The sequence below is a fragment of the Bombina bombina genome, chromosome 4, assembly GCF_027579735.1.
Source record: "Bombina bombina isolate aBomBom1 chromosome 4, aBomBom1.pri, whole genome shotgun sequence".
Lineage (NCBI taxonomy): Eukaryota > Metazoa > Chordata > Amphibia > Anura > Bombinatoridae > Bombina > Bombina bombina.
Genome location: NC_069502.1, coordinates 426,176,093 through 426,195,499, shown reverse-complemented (window position 1 = coordinate 426,195,499; position 19,407 = coordinate 426,176,093). Strand labels below are relative to the sequence as shown.

At 40.2% G+C, this 19,407-nt stretch overlaps 1 protein-coding gene across 4 annotated transcripts in view; it reads left to right on the top strand.

Moving 5' to 3' along the window:
• Nucleotides 1-19,407, top strand: part of TP63 (tumor protein p63) — a 476,949-nt gene that overhangs the window by 383,311 nt on the left and 74,231 nt on the right. The window contains exon 1 of one of the 4 annotated variants that reach the window (XM_053710246.1): nucleotides 15,175-15,360. The exons of the other annotated variants lie outside the window; for them this stretch is intronic. Coding sequence (XP_053566221.1) covers nucleotides 15,319-15,360 — 42 coding nt within the window. The 5' untranslated portion in view covers nucleotides 15,175-15,318. Of the gene's footprint in view, nucleotides 1-15,174; nucleotides 15,361-19,407 lie in introns of those variants that run through there. 4 annotated transcript variants of the gene reach the window in all.

The following is a 19,407-nucleotide window of genomic DNA, read 5'->3' as shown; positions in this document are numbered from 1 at the left end:
CTCTGGTGTGTTTCTTTTAGGCCCCATAACATCGAGTGAGGTGGGAGGGGCCTATTTTCGCGCCTCAGTTGCGCAGTTTCTTTTACTCAGAGATATCCACCTGCTTCTCCAGAGGGTCCTGCTGTGTTTGAGGGTTTTTTCCCCACAAATCTTTCCTAAAGGGCAGGTAGGCGCCACAGCAGAGCCGTGGCAAGGTGCTGAATGTGTTTTTACCGGTTTTTGACGTTTTGTCAATCCGGTTTTTACATTAAGGGGTTAATCGTTTATTTGTCTAGCTGTGCAATCTTACTAAAGCTTTATGATGCTACTGTAAAAATTTCGTAAAGTTTACTGCTTTTTTACACTGTTTTGCAGAGTTTGTGCATCTTTTTTTTTTTTCTCTTAAAGGCACAGTACCGTTTCTTTCTAAGTATTATTTGCTTTGATTAAAGTGTTTTCCAAGCTTGCTTGTTTCATTACTAGCCTGTTTAACATGTCTGACATCAAGGAACATCCTTGTTCAATGTGTTTAGAAGCCATTGTGGAACCCCCTCTTAGAATGTGTCCCACTTGCACTGATATGTCTATAAATTATAAAGAGCATATTTTAGCACTTAAAAATATAGCAATAGATGATTCTCAGACAGAAGGAAATGAGGGTTTGCCATCTAGCTCTCCCCAAGTGTCAAAACCAGTAACGCCCGCACAAGTGATGCCAAGTACCTCTAGTGCGTGCAATTAATTTACTTTACAAGACATGGCCACCGTTATGAATACAACCCTTACAGAGGTTTTATCTAAACTGCCTGGTTTACAAGGAAAGCGTGACAGCTCTGGGTTAAGAACAAATGCTGAGCCGTCTGACGCTTTAGTAGCCGTATCCGATATACCCTCACAATGTTCTGAAGTAGGGATAAGGGATTTGTTATCTGAGGGAGAAATTTCTGATTCAGGAAAGACGCTCCCTCAGACAGATTCTGATATGACGGCCTTTAAATTTAAGCTTGAACACCTCCGCTTATTTCTCAGGGAGGTATTAGCGACTCTAGATGATTGTGACCCTATAGTGGTTCCAGAGAAATTGTGTAAAATGGACAAATACTTTGAGGTTCCTGTTTACACTGATGTTTTTCCAGTCCCTAAGAGGATTGTGAATATTGTTACTAAGGAGTGGGATAGACCAGGTATTCCGTTCGCTCCCCCTCCTGTTTTTAAGAAAATGTTTCCCATATCTGACACCATGCGGGACTCGTGGCAGACGGTTCCTAAGGTGGAGGGAGCTATTTCTACTCTCACTAAGTGTACAACTATACCTATCGAAGACAGTTGTGCTTTCAATGATCCTATGGATAAAAAATTAGAGGATCTCCTGAAGAAAATTTTTGTTCATCAAGGTTTTCTTCTCCAACCTATTGCGTGCTTTGTTCCTGTAACTACTGCAGCTGCTTTCTGGTTCGAGGCTCTAGAAGAGGCTCTTTAGGTAGAGACTCCATTAGAGGATATTATGGATAGAATTAAGGCCCTTAAGTTGGCTAATTCTTTCATTACAGATGCCGCTTTCCAACTGGCTAAATTAGCGGCGAAGAATTCAGGTTTTGCCATTTTAGCACGCAGGTAGTTATGGCTTAAGTTCTGGTCTGCTGATGTGTCATCAAAATCTAAACTTTTGAACATCCCTTTCAAAGGAAAGACCCTATTCAGGCCTGAACTGAAAGAGATTATTTTAGACATCACTGGAGGGAAAGGCCATGCCCTCCCTCAGGATAAAACAAATAAAATGAGGACCAAACAAAATAATTTTCGTTCCTTTCGGAACTTCAAGGGTGGTCCCGCTTCAGCTTCCCCTGCTGCAAAGCAAGAGGGGAATTTTGCCCAATCCAAGTCAGTCTGGAGACCTTACCAGGCTTGGAACAAGGGTAAACAAGCCAAGAAGCCTGCTGCTGCCTCTAAGACTGCATGAAGGGGTAGACCCCGATCCGGGACCGGATCTAGTAGGGGGCAGACTCTCTCTCTTCGCTCAGGCTTGGGCAATAGATGTTCACGATTCCTGGGCTTTAGAAATTGTGTCCCAGGGATATCTTCTGGACTTCAAAGACTCCCCCCCCCCAAGGGGGAGATTTCACATTTCTCAATTGTCTGCAAACATGACAAAGAGAGAGGCGTTTTTACGCTGTGTAGAAGACCTACATACCAAAAGCGGAACAAGGGCTAGGGTTTTACTCCAACCTGTTTGTGGTTCCCAAAAAAGAGGGAACTTTCAGACCAATCTTGGATCTCAAAATTCTAAACAAATTCCTCAGAGTACCATCATTCAAGATGGAGACTATTCGAACTATTCTACCGTTGATCCAGGAGGGTCAATATATGACTACCGTGGACTTAAAGGATGCGTATCTACACATCCCTTTTCACAGAGATCATCATCAATTCCTCAGATTCGCCTTTCTGGACAGGCATTACCAGTTCGTGGCCCTTCCCTTCGGGTTGACCACGGCTCCCAGAATTTTTACAAAGGTGCTAGGGTCCCTTTTGGCGGTTCTAAGACCGCGGGGCATAGCAGTGGCGCCTTATCTAGACGACATCTTAATTCAGGCGTCGACTTTCCAGCTAGCCAAGTCTCACACGGACATCGTGTTGGCTTTTCTTAGATCTCACGGGTGGAAGGTGAACATAAAAAAAGAGTTCTCTCTTCCCTCTCACAAGAGCTTCCTTCCTAGGGACTCTGATAGACTCTGTAGAAATGAAAATATTTCTGACGGAGGTCAGAAAATCAAAACTCTTAACCACTTGCCAAGCTCTTCATTCCATTCCTCGGCCATCAGTGGCTCAGTGTATGGAGGTAATCGGACTCATGGTAGCCGCAATGGACATAGTTCCTTTTGCCCGCCTACACCTCAGACCACTGCAACTATGCATGCTCAAAAAGTGGAATGGGGATTATGCAGATTTATCTCCTCAACTGCATCTGGACCAGGAGACCAGAGATTCTCTTCTCTGGTGGTTGTCTCAGGACCACCTGTCTCAGGGAATGTGTTTCCGCAGGCCAGAGTGGCTCATAGTAATGACAGATGCCAGCTTGCTAGGCTGGGGTGCAGTCTGGAACTCCCTGAAAGCACAGGGCTTATGGTCTCGGGAGGAAACTCTCCTCCCGATAAACATTCTAGAACTGAGAGCGATATTCAATGCGCTTCAGGCGTGGCCTCAGCTAGCTGCAGCCAAATTCATCAGATTTCAGTCGGACAACATCACGACTGTAGCTTATATTAATCATCATGGAGGAACACAGAGTTCTCTAGCGATGATGGAGGTAACCAAAATAATCCGATGGGCGGAGGATCACTTTTGCCATCTCTCAGAGAACTGGGAGGCGGATTTCCTAAGTCGTCAGACTTTTCATCCGGGGGAGTGGGAACTCCACCCGGAGGTATTTGCCCAGCTGACTCAGCTATGGGGCATACCAGAATTGGATCTGATGGCGTCCCGTCAGAACGCCAAACTTCCTTGTTACGGGTCCAGGTCCCGGGATCCCCAGGCGGTACTGATAGATGCTCTAGCAGTGCCCTAGTCCTTCAATCTGGCCTATGTATTTCCACCGCTTCCTCTCCTCCCACGTCTAGTTGCCAGAATCAAGCAGGAGAGAGCTTTGGTGATTCTGATAGTACCTGCGTGGCCACGCAGGACTTGGTATGCAGACCTAGTGGACATGTCATCTGTTCCACCGTGGTCTCTTCCAATGAGGCAGGACCTTCTAATCCAAGGTCCGTTCAAGCATCCAAATCTAATTTCTCTTGTAAGGTGTATCCAGTTCACGGATTCATCCATTACTTGTGGGACATTCTCCTTCCCAACAGGAAGCTGCAAGAGGATCACCCACAGCAGAGCTGTCTATATAGCTCCTCCCCCAACTGCCACCTCCAGTCATTCTCTTGCAGCTTTCGACAAGAAAGGAAGTATCAAGAGAGATGTGGTGAATTAGTGTGTAGTTTATCTTCAATCAAAAGTTTGTTATTTTTAAACGGTACCGGCGTTGTACTGTTTTTACCTCAGGCAGAAATTAGAAGAAGAGTTTTGCCTGAGGTTTTTGATGATCTTAGCAGGTTGTAAGGTCCACTGCTGTTCTCACAAATAACTGAAGAGTATGGGAAAACTTCAGCTGGGGTAACGGCCTGCAGAATTAACTGCTCTGAGGTATGTTCAGTATATTTTTTTTCTAGAGAGATGATAAGGTCTAGAAAATGCTGACAGTGCCTGATATATCTAAGGTAAGCCTGATTACAGTGATTTAACAAACGACTGGCATCATGCTTGCAGTAAAGGGTAATATTCATGTTACTTGCTCTTATTACTTAGTATGTAAAATGTTTGCATGGTATATAAAGAACGTTTTTTACTGAGGGTGATAAATCTTTATTTGGGGCCTAGTTTTCCACATGGCTGACTAGATTTCTCCTAGGAGTAGTTATTTATGGCCCTTTCACTTTGAGTGCATGGGGGGAGGGGCCTATTTTCGCGCTCTAATTGCGCAGTAGTTTTTACATTCTGAGACATCCAGCTTCCCTGAAGGAGTCCCCTGACATATTGGACCTCTGTAAAGGGTTTTTGTGCCTACAAAAGTCGTTTTATGGGCAGGTAGGAGCCACAGTAGAGCTGTGGCAGTTTGCTTATGACTGTTATAACGGTTTTACCGTTTTTCTGCTTCGTTTTTGAGCCTGAGGGGTTAATCATCCATTTGCAAGTGGGTGCAATGCTATTTTAGTCTGTTATACACACTGTAAAAATTTCGTAGAGTTAACTGCTTTTTTTCACTGTTTTGCAGTTTTTGTGTTTTTTTCCCTTAAAGGCACAGTACCGTTTTTTATATTCTGCTTTTTCACATTAATTAAAGTGTTTTCCAAGCTTGCTGGTCTCATTACTAGTCTGTTAAACATGTCTGACATAGAGCAAACTCCTTGTTCATTATGTTTAGAAGCCATTGTGGAACCCCCTCTTAGAATGTTTACCAAATGCACTGATCTTACTATAAATTTTAAAGACCATATTCTGGCTTTAAAAGATTTATCACCAGAGGAAATTGACAAGGGGGAAGTTATGCCAACTAACTCTCCCCACGTGTCAGAGCCTATAACTCCCGCTCAAGGGACGCCAAGTACATCTAGCGCGCCCATTGCGTATACTTTACAAGACATGGCGGCAGTTATGAATCATACCCTTACAGAGGTATTGTACAAACTGCCAGGGTTACAAGGAAAGCGAGACAGCTCTGGGGCTAGAACAAATACAGAGCTCTCTGACACTTTAGTAGCTATGTCTGATATACCCTCACAATGTGCAGAAGCCGAAGCAGGAGAGCTTCTATCTGTGGGTGATTTTTCTGACTCAGGGAAGACACTTCAACCTGATTCTCATATGTCTACATTTAAATTTAAGCTTGAACACCTCCGCGTGTTGCTCAGGGAGGTTTTAGCAACTGTGACGCCATTGTAGTCCCAGAGAAATTGTGTAAATTGGATAAATACTATGCAGTGCCTGTTTACACTGATGTTTTTCCAATCCCTAAGAGGTTTTCAGAAATTATTACTAAGGAATGGGATAGACCAGGTGTACCGTTCTCTCCCCCTCCTGTTTTTAAAAAGATGTTTCCTATAGATGCCGCTACACGGGACTTGTGGCAAACGGTCCCTAAGGTGGAGTGAGCAGTCTCTACCCTAGCGAAGCGTACAACTATCCCTGTCGAGGATAGTTGTGCTTTTCTAGATCCAATGGACAAAAAATTAGAGGGTTACCTTAAGAAAATTTTTATTCAACAGGGTTTTATTCTCCAGCCCCTTGCATGCATTGCCCCTGTCACTGCTGCTGCGGCCTTCTGGTTTGAGTCTCTAGAAGAGGCTCTACAGGTAGAAACCCCATTGGATGATATCCTTGACAAGCTTAAAGCTCTTAAGCTAGCCAATTCATTTGTTTCTGACGCCGTTGTTCATTTAACCAAGCTAACGGCTAAAAACTCAGGTTTTGCTATTCAGGCGCGTAAGGCGCTATGGCTCAAATCCTGGTCAGCTGACGTTACTTCAAAGTCTAAGCTTCTCAACATTCCCTTCAAGGGGCAGACTATTCGGGCCTGGACTGAAGGAGATCATTTATGATATTACTGGAGGAAAATTTCATGCCCTTCCTCAGGATAGGTCCAACAAATTAAGGACCAAACAGACTAATTTTCGTTCCTTTCGAAACTTCAAGAGTGGCGCAGCTTCAACTTCTTCTAATACAAAACAAGAGGGAAATTTTGCCCAGTCCAAGCCGATCTGGAGACCTAACCAGGCTTGGAACAAAGGAAAGCAGGCCAAAAAACCTGCTGCTGCCTCTAAGACAGCATGAAGGAGTAGCCCCCGATCCGGGACCGGATCTAGTAGGGGCAGACTTTCTCTCTTTGCCCAGGCTTGGGCAAGAGACGTCCAGGATCCCTGGGCACTAGAGATTGTTTCTCAGGGACATCTTCTGGAATTCAAAGGTTCATCTCCAAAGGGGAGATTTCATCTCTCACAACTATCTGTAAACCAGATAAAGAGAGAGGCATTCTTACGTTGCGTTCAAGACCTACTGGTTATGGGAGTGATCCACCCAGTTCCAAGAGAGGAACAGGGGCTGGGTTTCTATTTAAACCTGTTTATAGTTCCCAAAAAAGAGGGAACTTTCAGACCTATCTTGGATCTCAAGATCCTAAACAAATTTCTCAGGGTCCCATCCTTCAAGATGGAGACAATCCGAACCATCCTCCCTATGATTTAGGAGGGTCAATATATGACTACCGTGGACTTAAAGGATGCTTATCTCCACATTCCGATTCACAGAGATCATCATCAGTTCTTCAGGTTCGCCTTCTTAGACAGGCATTACCAGTTTGTGGCTCTTCCCTTCGGGTTAGCCACGGCACCAAGAATCTTTACGAAGGTTCTAGGGTTCCTTCTAGTGGTTCTAAGGCCACGGGGCATAGCGGTAGCCCCTTACCTAGACGACATTCTGATTCAGGAGTCGACTTTTCAAATCGCCAAGTCCTATACGGACATTCTTCTGGCCTTTCTGAGGTCTCACGGGTGGAAAGTGAACATAGAAAATAGTTCTCTCTCTCCTCTCACAAGAGTTTCCTTCCTAGGAACTCTGATAGATTCAGTAGAAATGAAACTTTTTCTGACAGAAGTCAGGATATCAAAGCTTCTAACTTCCTGCTGTGCTCTTCATTCCACTTCTCGGCCGTCAGTGGCTCAGTGTATTGAAATGATCGGCCTAATGGTAGCGGCAATGGACATAGTTCTGTTTGCCCGCCTACATCTGACCACTGCAACTTTGCATGCTCAACCAGTGGAATGGGGACTACACAGATTTGTCTCCTCTGTTAAATCTGGATCAAGAGACCAGGGATTCTCTTCTCTGGTGGTTATCTCGGGTCCATCTGTCCAGGGGAATGAGTTACCGCAGGCCAGAGTGGACTATAGTGACGACAGATGCCAGCCTTCTGGGCTGGGGCGCAGTCTGGAACTCCCTGAAGGCTCAGGGTTCGTGGACTCAGGAGGAAGCCCTCCTTCCGATAAACATTCTGGAACGAAGAGCGATATTCAATGCTCTTCAGGCTTGGCCTCAACTAGCTGCGGCCAAGTTCATCAGATTTCAGTCGGACAATATCACGACTGTAGCCTATATCAACCATCAGGGGGGAACAAGGAGTCCACTGGCAATGATGGAGGTTTCCAAGATAATTCTATGGGCAGAGGTTCACCCTTGCCATCTCTCAGCTATCCATATCCCAGGAGTAGAGAACTGGGAGGCGGATTTTCTAAGTCGGCAGACTTTTCATCCGGGGGAGTGGGAGCTCCATCCGGAGATATTTGCCCAGCTGATTCAACTATGGGGCAAACCAGAACTGGATTTGATAGCGTCTCGTCGGAAACGCCAAGCTTCCTCGTTACGGTTCCACGGGTCCAGGTCAAGGGATCCCCAGGCAACGCTGATAGATGCTCTAGCAGTGCCCTGGTCCTTCAGCCTGGCTTATGTGTTTCCACCATTTCCTCTCCTCCCTCGTCTGATTCCCAAGTTCAAGCAGGAGAGATCTTCAGTGATTTTGATAGCGCCTGCTCGAAAGCCTGTCACCAGGAAAATCTATCATAAGATATGGTGTAAATATCTTCATTGGTGTGAACCCAAGGGTTACTCGTGGAGTAAGGTCAGGATTCCTAGGATACTATCTTTTCTCCAAGAAGGATTGGAAAAGGGATTATCGGCTAGTTCCTTAAAGGGACAGATTTCTGCTCTGTCTATTCTTTGGCACAAGCGCCTGGCTGATGTTCCAGACATTCAGGTGTTATGTCAGGCTTTGGTTAGAATCAGGCCTGTGTTTAAACCTGTTGCTCCGCCATGGAGTTTAAATTTAGTTCTTAAAGTTCTTCAAGGGGTTCCGTTTGAACCCTTGCATTCCATAGATATCAAGCTTTTTTCTTGGAAAGTTCTGTTTTTAGTAGCTATCTCTTCGGCTCGAAGAGTTTCAGAGTTATCTGCCTTGCAGTGTGATTCCCCTTATCTGATCTTCCATGCAGATAAGGTAGTTTTGCGTACCAAACCTGGGTTTCTTCCTAAGGTAGTATCTAATAGGAATATCAGTTAGGAAATTGTTGTTCCGTCACTGTGTCCTAATCCTTCAAAGAAGGAACGTCTGTTACACAATCTTGACGTGGTTCGTGCTTTAAAGTTTTATTTGCAAGCTACTAAGGATTTTCGTCAAACATCTGCATTGTTTGTTGTCTACTCTGGAAAGAGGAGAGGCCAAAAGGCTTCGGCAACTTCTCTTTCTTTTTGGCTGAGAAGCATAATCCGCTTAGCTTATGAGACTGCTGGCCAGCAGCCTCCTGAAAGAATTACAGCTCATTCTACTAGAGCGGTAGCTTCCACATGGGCTTTTAAACATGAGGCCTCTGAACAGATTTGTAAGGCGGCGACTTGGTCTTCGCTTCATACTTTTTCTAAATTCTACAAATTTGATACTTTTGCTTCCTCGGAGGCTATTTTTGGGAGAAAGGTCTTACAGGCAGTGGTGCCTTCCGTTTAAGTGCCTGCCTTGTCCCTCCCTTCATCCGTGTCCTAAAGCTTTGGGATTGGTACCCCACAAGTAATGGATGAACCCGTGGACTGGATACACCTTACAAGAGAAAACTAAATTTATGCTTACCTGATAAATTTCTTTCTCTTGTGGTGTATCCAGTCCACGGCCCGCCCTGTCACTTTAAGGCAGGTGTTTTTATTTTTTAAACTACAGTCACCACTGCACCCTATAGTTTCTCCTTTTTCTTACTTGTCTTCGGTCGAATGACTGGAGGTGGGGGTTAGGGGAGGAGCTATATAGACAGCTCTGCTGTGAGTGTCCTCTTGCAGCTTCCTGTTGGGAAGGAGAATATCCCACAAGTAATGGATGAACCCATGGACTGGATATACCACAAGAGAGAGAAATTTATCGGGTAAGCATAAATTTTGTTTTTGTATAGGTTCCCTCATTGGGATTGGTAGGGACACACTGCCATATTATATAGTACTATAATTTGCTGATGAGCAGACTATTTATGTACAATCTTTGAGGTTGTCTACACATATGTACTCAGGTTAACATAATTTGCTTTGATGTTTTTATGGTTTATTGTATTCATTGGTCCATGATTTTAAATTCTTTTTTGATGTATTACATTTTTAAATTGTAAAAAATGTTAAATTCTTTTTAAATATATTATTGTCTATTAGTACTAGATACTGTATGAGACTTACTACACTATAGTCACCTTAGCCTTCAGATTTTAGGTGCTCTGTACACCACCTCTATCTGTCCATTCTTTCCTTGGTTAGCTAGGTAACCTTTTGTTCAGAGCCAAAGGTGTATCCTCTCCTTGACGCTTGGTCTCCCACTATACCTTCAGTTATGTGTGCTCAGTCAATGGAATAGAAATCATTTAGATCTGTCTCAGGTAATATCTCTGGATCCAGAGACGACAGAGTCTCTCTCCTGGTGATTGTCCTATGAACCCATTCCTCAGGGCATGTGTTTCCTGTGCCCATCCTGGGAAATTAAAACAACAGATGCGAGTTTGACAGGCTGGGGTGCTGTGTGGGGTTCTCTGAGCACTCAGGGAACCTGGCGGCCAGAGTAAGCGAGTCTTCCAATCAAAGTTCTAGAGTTGAGGGCCATCGTCAATGCTCTTCTGTCGTGGCCCCAGTTCGGTTCTATCCATTATATTCGATTTCAGTCGGACAACATCACTACCGTGGCTTATGTCAACCACCCGGGCGGAACCCACAGCTCTCTGGTGATGCTGGAAGTGTTTCGTATTCTTCAATACAAATGTCAAATATCAGCTATCCACATTCCATGTGTGGAGAACTGGGAAGCAAATTTTCTGATCAAGCAAACACTTCACTCTGGGGAATGGTCTCTAAACCAAGAAGTGTTTGGCTAGATCACCCACAGGTTGGGATGAAACGGAGATAGATCTGAAGGGTTACCCGCCTCAATGCCAAATTACAGATATACGAATCGAGATCGAGAGTTTTTCATGCGGAGTTGGTGGACACCTTAGCAGTTCCTTGGCATTTCAACCTAGTGTATTTTTTTTCCCTCAAATTGTTCTGCTGCCTCACATGGAAGCTGGAATCAAACATTAGGGAATTTCTAGTGATTCTGTTACTTCCTGTGTGGCCACACAGGACTTGGTATGCAGGCCTAGAGAGAATGTCATCTTCTCCTCCGTGGCGGATCTCCCACGGACGGATCTTCTGGTGCAGGGTCAGTTCTTCTATCAAAATCTAGATTCTGTAAGGCTAACTGCATGTATATTGCACGGATAATTTTGTCCCAGAGAGGATTCTCTGAGGCGGTGATGATGCTCTAATTCAGGCACGCAAGCCTGTTGCAAGACATATTTACCATAAAGTGTTGTGAGCTTATCTGTGTTGGTGTATGGAATGTGGGTTTCCTTGGCAAAAGGTGGAGATTCCACGTATCCTTTAATTTCTTCAGGATGGTTTGGAGAAGGGCCTGTAGGCTAGTTCTCTTAAAGATCAGATGTCTGCTCTTCCTGTCTTGTTGCATAAGAGGTTGGCTCATTGTGCTGCCAGATGTTCAGTTGTTTGTTCAAACTATTGCTCCTCCATGGAGACTTAATGTAGTTCTTATAGTTCTTCAACAGGCTCCGTTTGAGCCTATGAATTCTGTTGATATTAAGTTACTATCTTGGAAAGTGTTATTTCTGTTAGCTATTTCCTCTGCTTGTAGAGTTTCGGAATGTCTGCCCTCCAGTGATCCTTATCTAGTATTCCATTCAGATAAGGTTGTACTTTGAACAAAACCAAGGTTTTTACCTAAGGTGGTATCAACTCACAGTATCAATCAAGACATTGCTTTCCCGTCTCTTTGTGCCAATCCTTCTTCATCCAGAGAGAGGTTATAGCATAGTCTGGATGTTTTTGGAGCTTTAAAATTATATCTTCATGCTACCAAGAAATTTTGTGAATCATCTTCCTTGTTTGTCCTGTTTTCTGGTAAGCGCAAGGGTCAGAATCCACAGCTGTTACTCTTTCCTTCTAGATCAGAAGTTTAATGTGAATGGCTTATATAGAAGTTGGTCAGCAGCCTCCATCCTGGATTATGGCACATTCTACCAGTGCAGTGTCTACTTTCTGGGCCTTAAAGGGACAGTCTACACCAGAATTGTTATTGTTTTAAAAGATAGATCATCCCTTTATTACCCATTTCCCAGTTTTGCATAACCAACACAGTTATAATAATATACTTTTAACCTCTGTGATTATCTTGTATCTAAGCCTCTGCAAACTGCCCCCTTATTTCAGTTCTTTTGACAGACTTGCAGTCTAGCCAATCAGTGCCTGCTCCCAGATTATTTCACGTGCACGAGCACAGTGTTATCTATATGAAATATGTGAACTAACACCCTCTAGTGGTGAAAAACTGTTAAAATGCAATCTGAAAGAGGTGGGCTTCAAGGTCTAAGAATTAGCATATGAACCTCCTAGGTTAAGCTTTCAACTAAGAATACCAAGAGAACAAAGCAAAATTGGTGATAAAAGTAAATTGGAAAATTGTTTAAAATTACATGCTCTATCTGAATCATGAAAGTTTATTTTGGCCTAGACTGTCCCTTTAAAGAATGAGGCTTCATTTGAACAGAGTTGCAACGCTTCTACCTGGTCATCTTTACATACTTTCATGAAATGTTACCGATTTGATGTTTTTGCCTCTGCAGAGGCGTCCTTTGGGCAGTTCTTCAACTGGTTGTGCCTATTAATTAAGGACTGCCTTCTCTACCTTTCCCTCCTTAAAATATCCGTGGACTCCACAGCTTGGGTATTGGTTTCCCATAGGTTATGAATGAATGTATGTACTGTCACTGCCATTAAAAAAAATTATAATTTATGCTTACCTGATAAATTATTTTCTTTCTTGACAGTAAGAGTCCACAAACCCGCCCTGAAATAGTGTAGTGGCGGAAGTATTACGGCACCTCTTTACCCCTTTTTATATCTCTACTTTTCCTTATCTTTGGCTTGAACTACTGAGATGGTAGGGGAAGAGGGAGGGATACTTCAATGCTCTTTTTGGGGTGTCTTTGCCTTCTCCTGGTGGCCAGATGAAGTATTTCCTATAGGTTATTAATGCATTTGTGGACTCTCACTGCCAAGAAAGAAAATTAATTTATCAGGTAAGCATAAATTATTTATTTATAGTACACCAGCTGTGCAGTGAGAAATATTATTTAGTACAGAATTTATGTCTGAATATTGCAGTGCCCCCATAATATAACACCACCCATTGCAGACTGTCTTCCATCACCTCTCTTAGTTCCTCTTACTCATCACAACATAGGAGTTGCGACACTCTAGTGTTCCCTTGTACTGATGAGAATCACTGCTCTAGGGCTTTTGTTACATTACTGTATGTGATGCATCATTCCCCATTTAGGGAAGTTGTCATGTTTACGGGATGAGGGCCATAATCTAGGCAGCATTGTCTCACCAACAAATTGCAATGTTATATATTTATACAAAGACTACTGAAGAATCAGTTGTAAAAATAACTAGAAATAAAACAGTGAACATAATAAAATCGAATTCAGGAGCCAAAAAATGTCAGGGTTTATTGACTAAAATACCCCAATACTGTGATTATTGCCATGTATTAGATTAATTCATTCAGAGTTGATTGAACCTCTGATTAAGTGATGGCTTAAAATTATATGAAATACAAAAATGTTCTTTTGTGATTGACAGGGAATTTTTTTTTTATATAAGTAGAAAACCCTTCTTAACAGTTCAGATTTTGGAATATTTGGATCTGTAAAATGGGACAGCTTGGAGAGGAGATGGAACCAAATGTAAACAACAGTATCTTATGTCATTTAGGCGATATTTACATGTCACATTTTAATACTTTTGTGTATATATAATTACCATCATTAAGCTAGTACAGTACGATAATCAGAAAGGTAATCTTTTTAAATAAATATAGATTATTATTTGCATTATAGAACACAAAAAGCAAACCAAACACAAAGACAGAGAAGATTGTGAGCTGAGGCGAGGGGGAATAAGGACCACTGCTGTCTCCTTGGGAGTGTGGGGGTGGGGGGTAATTTTATTTACATTTTAAATATTAATTAAAAAGTTAGAATTTTTTAACAGACACATTTATTCACCTTTAATAGTGTGATATATAAAACAAATCTTCACATTAGGAGAATATAGGTTTATATACACATTTGCTGCTGCTGGTTTTTTCGCTCATTTTCCCCTCTTCCTCCTTCATCTACATCATAATTTATGTGAATAAGTATTGTACTGATGATAATAGTATTAAGTGCTCAATATTTATGTCAAGTGTTATATATTTTTTGGATATTCTTTATGTTCTATTTGGGGATATTATATATATTTCTGTTATGCACATATAGGTATAACTTTAAATGATAATATCAAATCTAAGAATTCTTAGGAATGGATATTAGAGCATTGAAGCAAAAGTATTTTGTATATTGGGGGGGGGGGGTGTTTTTGTTATTTTAATCCAAAAAAAAGTTTGGATTTTGGAATTCCAGATTTGGGGATTTGTACCTGTAAGAGATACTTAGGTAGGTGTCTGGAGCATTATATGGCAGGAAATAGTGCTGCCATCTAGTGCTCTTGCAAATGGATAACATTAACTGCTGCCATATAGTGCTCCAGGCATGTGCACACTCCTGAGCTGTTTTTAACAAAAGATACCAAGAAAATGAAGAAAAATTGATAATAATTGATATTGTAAGCCTATGGGCCCAGCTGTTTACAGATCGCTTCATAAGAGCCGACTACAACAGTGACTCTCGGCAGGGCCCTCTACCCACTTGACCCCTACAAAAGCTATCCTGTACACCGACTATGTTTACAGCGCTGCGGAATCTGTTGGCGCTCTACAAATACCTGATAATAATAATAATTGATAATAGAACTAATTTAGAAAGTAGTTTTAAAATTGCATCTATCTGAATCATGCAAAATAAATTTGTGTCTCATGTCCCTTTAAAGGGCCAGTACATGTGCAGAATTAAATCATACAGATAGCAGTACAGTTTAAAAAATATAAATGAAAGCATAGATTTGTCCATTAAGAGTACTTTTGCACTGTTCTGTGTAATTCTGGGTATGACTAGAATGCATTCACCAAAATCACACAGTTACATTCTTGAACACTATATTAAGATCATTGGGCATTTTTATTTTTATAATTATTTCAGCAGTACTGCACAATCTAGTATTGCATTGCCTAAAACAATATAAATTGCATAGATAAATTGCATGAAAATGCTAAACCTAACACTCTGACTCTGCATCAGAATGTCTCCTATCGCCCTGAGGCGAGGGGGAATAAGGACCACTGCTGTCTCCTTGGGAGTAACTCAGGTTGCCCACGAGTGCATTATGTGAATAAATCCCTTAGCCCTTTTTGTCTGCTTCTTTGTACCTAGTGTGGAATTTTAACTACCTAATGAGGTGGGAGAGGCTCCTCTCTCATTTGAGGCAAGGGATCCAGGTGGAACTATGACAGATTGGACAGGTAAAGGGAAGATTCCCCGCCCCTCCATGCCTAAATCCACTGTGTATATATAAACTGAGTTTTAAATAAATGAAGTGACAGACTTAGTTGGGAAACTTGATGATTTCTGCTGTCTTGAGTTGTATCTCTTTGGGGTCAAACAGGGGGGTTTACAGAGAATTCTGGATCCAGAAAAGAGGACAGCATCTCTGATTAACCTCACTGCAAAGATGTTGTATCTGGAAAGTAATGCACAAGCTCAGTATAATGAGGTAAGGAATTGCTACAATTGATTTAGAAGAATAACATTTGTGAGATTATAATAACTATCTTTTTTTTAAATTAGGAAATCGATTTGTAATTATTATGTAATAATGTAATGAATTAATATTTAAATAGTTGAATAGAAATATGAAATAATATTTTAACATTGAGTTATCCCAATTAAATTAATTGCAATAATGTTATGCTGTGCACTAAACTGTTCTCACTTTTTTGCAGTTTTTGCAGGCAAAAAAAAAGTTTGCATATGTTTTCAGTACATTTAACTCTACACAATCTAGGCAGGCACTTAGAGATATCAGATAACATGTCCTTTAATGCTTTATTAAAACCATGGAAGAGTCTTTTAGAAATCAGTCATTGTGGAAGTTTGCTTTGTCCCAGAGAGGTTTTGTAAGAATATCAGTTGACATTACATAGAATGACAGAACAAGCAGCTGTGTTGCCACTCAATTGAATAGCCCATATATCACAGTTACCAGGAAAACTAACTGCAAACAGCCTCATTTTTAATAGAACAAATATTAGACTTGTTTGAGTGGATATTGTTAAAGTGAGTTGTTCTATATCATTAGGATATACAAATTTACTTCCTTTGGCACATAAAGTTGCATTACAAAATCTTTTTTCCTTTATTAGTAGTTAACTGATATGGAAACTTTCCAGTGTATAAGTCATTCTATCTTTCAATATTTGTTTTTTTGTGCATTAAAGTTTAAACTAGTCAAAAGTTTTGTAGCATGTAACACAATGCTAAGAACCATTTGCCTTGGTGTTTTTGTATGAAGAATTTTGAGGGTTTTTTTCCACTTGTGTGTTAATATCTGAAATAAGTTATACATTCTTGTAGAGTATTCATACTAAGTGGAATAGGCTAGTGTTCCTATTTTGAGGTACAAGTAAGATAGATTTTGGACTGATATTGGAGTAAATTAGGCTGACAACAAGAAGGGAGATGCTGGTCATATTTTTAAGACAAGCTAGTCCCCAGTAGTCATCAACCTGGAATCCTTAGTGTCTCCAAAGATCAGTGGTCAACCTTGATTAAAATAATGAATGATTGTTATAGAATTGATGGATTGGAACATTCTTTACTTTTACTGGATCATCCTGGTATACCCCATCTGCGTATAAAACTATTATCTGCCTAAAAAACAATTGTGTTTTATAAAGGATTCTGATTGGATTGATATTTCTCAGTATGTTACTATAACAATTATGTGCACATAGATGTGTTCTATTGTCTTATATTTAAATTTTAACTTTTTTTCCTCTTGGATGAACTCCTAAAAAGTGACTTGTTGTTCCACATATATGAGCCTTGCATTTTTGTATAGTTGTTTGCACAAAATAATAGACTAAGAAGAACATTAGATAGCAGGCTTAATAATAACAGTATCTTGTTTTAGATGTATGTGTTTCATTTAATATTCTTTCTAGATTTAAATTTGCTTTATTGGTGCATCCCATCTATTGTTATGCAACTTCTTTTAAATGTTTGTTAGATCTTCATGCACAAGTTGTACTGTATACAGAATAGCCGTAGTATCACAATAAACAAAATGAGCAGCCCATTGGGAGGACTTTTGTTTAATGTAAGCACACAACGACAATTTGTTCTTACCTAATCCTGAGTAAATAGGAGACAAAGTTTCCAACAAAGTATGAAGAAGATTGTTTTGCTAGAGAGAGGGAAGAGATTATTTGTAAAGGTTTGATGTAAAAAGAATATGGATCTTCACTATTGTATTCTTATTTGTCAACCTTCTTTACCTCTAATTAATAGAACTAGAACTTACATTACAAAAAAACTTGTACATTGAAGTTGTGAGGAAAATCATAATGACTTAAAACTGCATACACTATAGGGTTAAATAAAACAAACAAATCTTATGAAGAAATGATGTGTTACACATATGTCTGACACAATCACGCACCATACATGCGTACTAATAGCGCATTATCCTGCTCTCAGTGCACATGACTGTTTAAGAAAATATCTCAAGCTCCATTGGATGAAAGTTTTAATAAAGTGAAAAGATGAATCTAAATAATAAAAATATACTAACTAGAGAGAGAAATAACATTATGCTAATTCCCATTTCATTGAGTTTCTCAGTTCTTCATGAAAAAATAAAATCTTAGACAAGTATGAAAAAGGGTTTGATGTCATGTTTAATTTTGAGCATCTTTGAAGGGAGTATTCACAAACATTTTAACGTCTGTCTGCTCAAAAATAAATCTGTTGGCATTTTCTTCCCTAATAAATAAGTCCTACAATGCAACACATCTCCCTTTCCACATTCACAATATAAGCTTTTCCAAATGGGTAGAGTGGACACATTCCAGCAGGTTAATGGCAACACATCAGGAGAAAAACACGTTCTATAAATAAATCATACACCTTTTTGGGAGAACAAGTAGATATAGATTCACATAAAATAAAAAGCTTTAAATTGAATATAATAACCCCCAGAATCCTGTTAGTATCATTTTTTGATAAACCATTGTTTCATTGCTATTTTCTTCTTCTTAAAATGTGTGTGTGAGAGTTTAGGTAATAGTTCAATTTTAAAGATGAGAGGAAGCTAGGGATAAGTGAAGGATTAAGACACTAATAGTGTCCGGGGGGTTGGGAGGTGCTGGATTTGGATTTGGGTAATCAAGTTTCACATAACCCTTTCTTTAGTCTGAAAGCAGATGACAAAATAGCAATCAGAATGGGTAATCCAAATATACCCCTATACATTCTAACTCTGTCCATGTGGGTGCTGCTGTTTTTATTTCAGTGCTTAAAACAAACACTCAGCTAGTCATTTCTTAGGGACAGCTTTGAAAAAAGGACAACAATAACATTTATCTCTATTGTTAGATAATGTATTAAAAATAAAGCATTTGTTGATATGTTTTTGGGCTAAATGTTGAGAGACTGATCGTTTTTTGTCCAACACTCTGGTACAGACAGTATGCATGTGTTTAATTTACTGGTAACACAGGCAGATGGATGCTGCGCAGTCCTTCCCTCGCAGACTACCTCAAATGTAAGGAGCCTTTAGTATGAAGTTGACCAAATGTTAATAGAAGTTTAAAGCTTTATATTCCAAGTTTCTTGACCTAGCCAACTACATAATAAAGCTAGTTATTCAATACATGTATTAAAATTAGAATATAAACATATACGCATATACAAATGTGTTTGGTCCGTATATAATCTGAGGAAGGAGTGAGCACTTAAGTATTGAAAAAATATTTGATAACTATCTTAATGTGGAGCATGTGTTGAAGAATAATGGTCACATGCTATTATTGTCTCAAAATCAATAAAGTACATTGCTTGCTTTAGATGCTTTACAATTCTCAATAATTTGCAATAGTAATTTGCTTGTTCTTTTGTACTTTTATATTAGAAGCCCATCACTTTTCGCTTGGTGTCAGAGAGATACTTCACATGTCATTGCTTCCATTAGCTTCTACAATGCCACATGATTTTCCTGCTCATCTTGCCAAGTATGGCTTTAAAGTCTGCTCGAGCAAAACATAAGGAAGATTATGGATGTGGGTGGGTGTCTCTGGGTGAATTGAGCTGTTACTTTCAAAGGGCTTCCTTTTTATTATGTAGGCAGTTCTGGGAAATTCTTGTGAGACCAAATTGCAGGTGGGAAATGCCTGAAAACCTTTCATCTCCATTCTTCTCTCTGCCTTATATTTTTGTTTGCTCTTACTGATGCTCCACTGAAATCATATAACAGTTCTTGGTGTTGGTACATTTGTAATCTATGCAAAATAGAATATCTCATGTTTCACATTTACTGTGAATAAATAAGTTAATATAGCAGATTAGTCATTTTTTATTCATTTGTCAGGACCCTTTTAAGTGAACATACCAAATCTAAACAAATATATGAAGACCTGATTAATGTGCTTACATAAAGCATACAAGGTTGGACTATTGCTAGTGTCCAGAAGTTTATGTAACAAATGTAAATATATTAAATGGACAGAACTTAAACTTCCATGATTCAGCTTTCCAATTTACT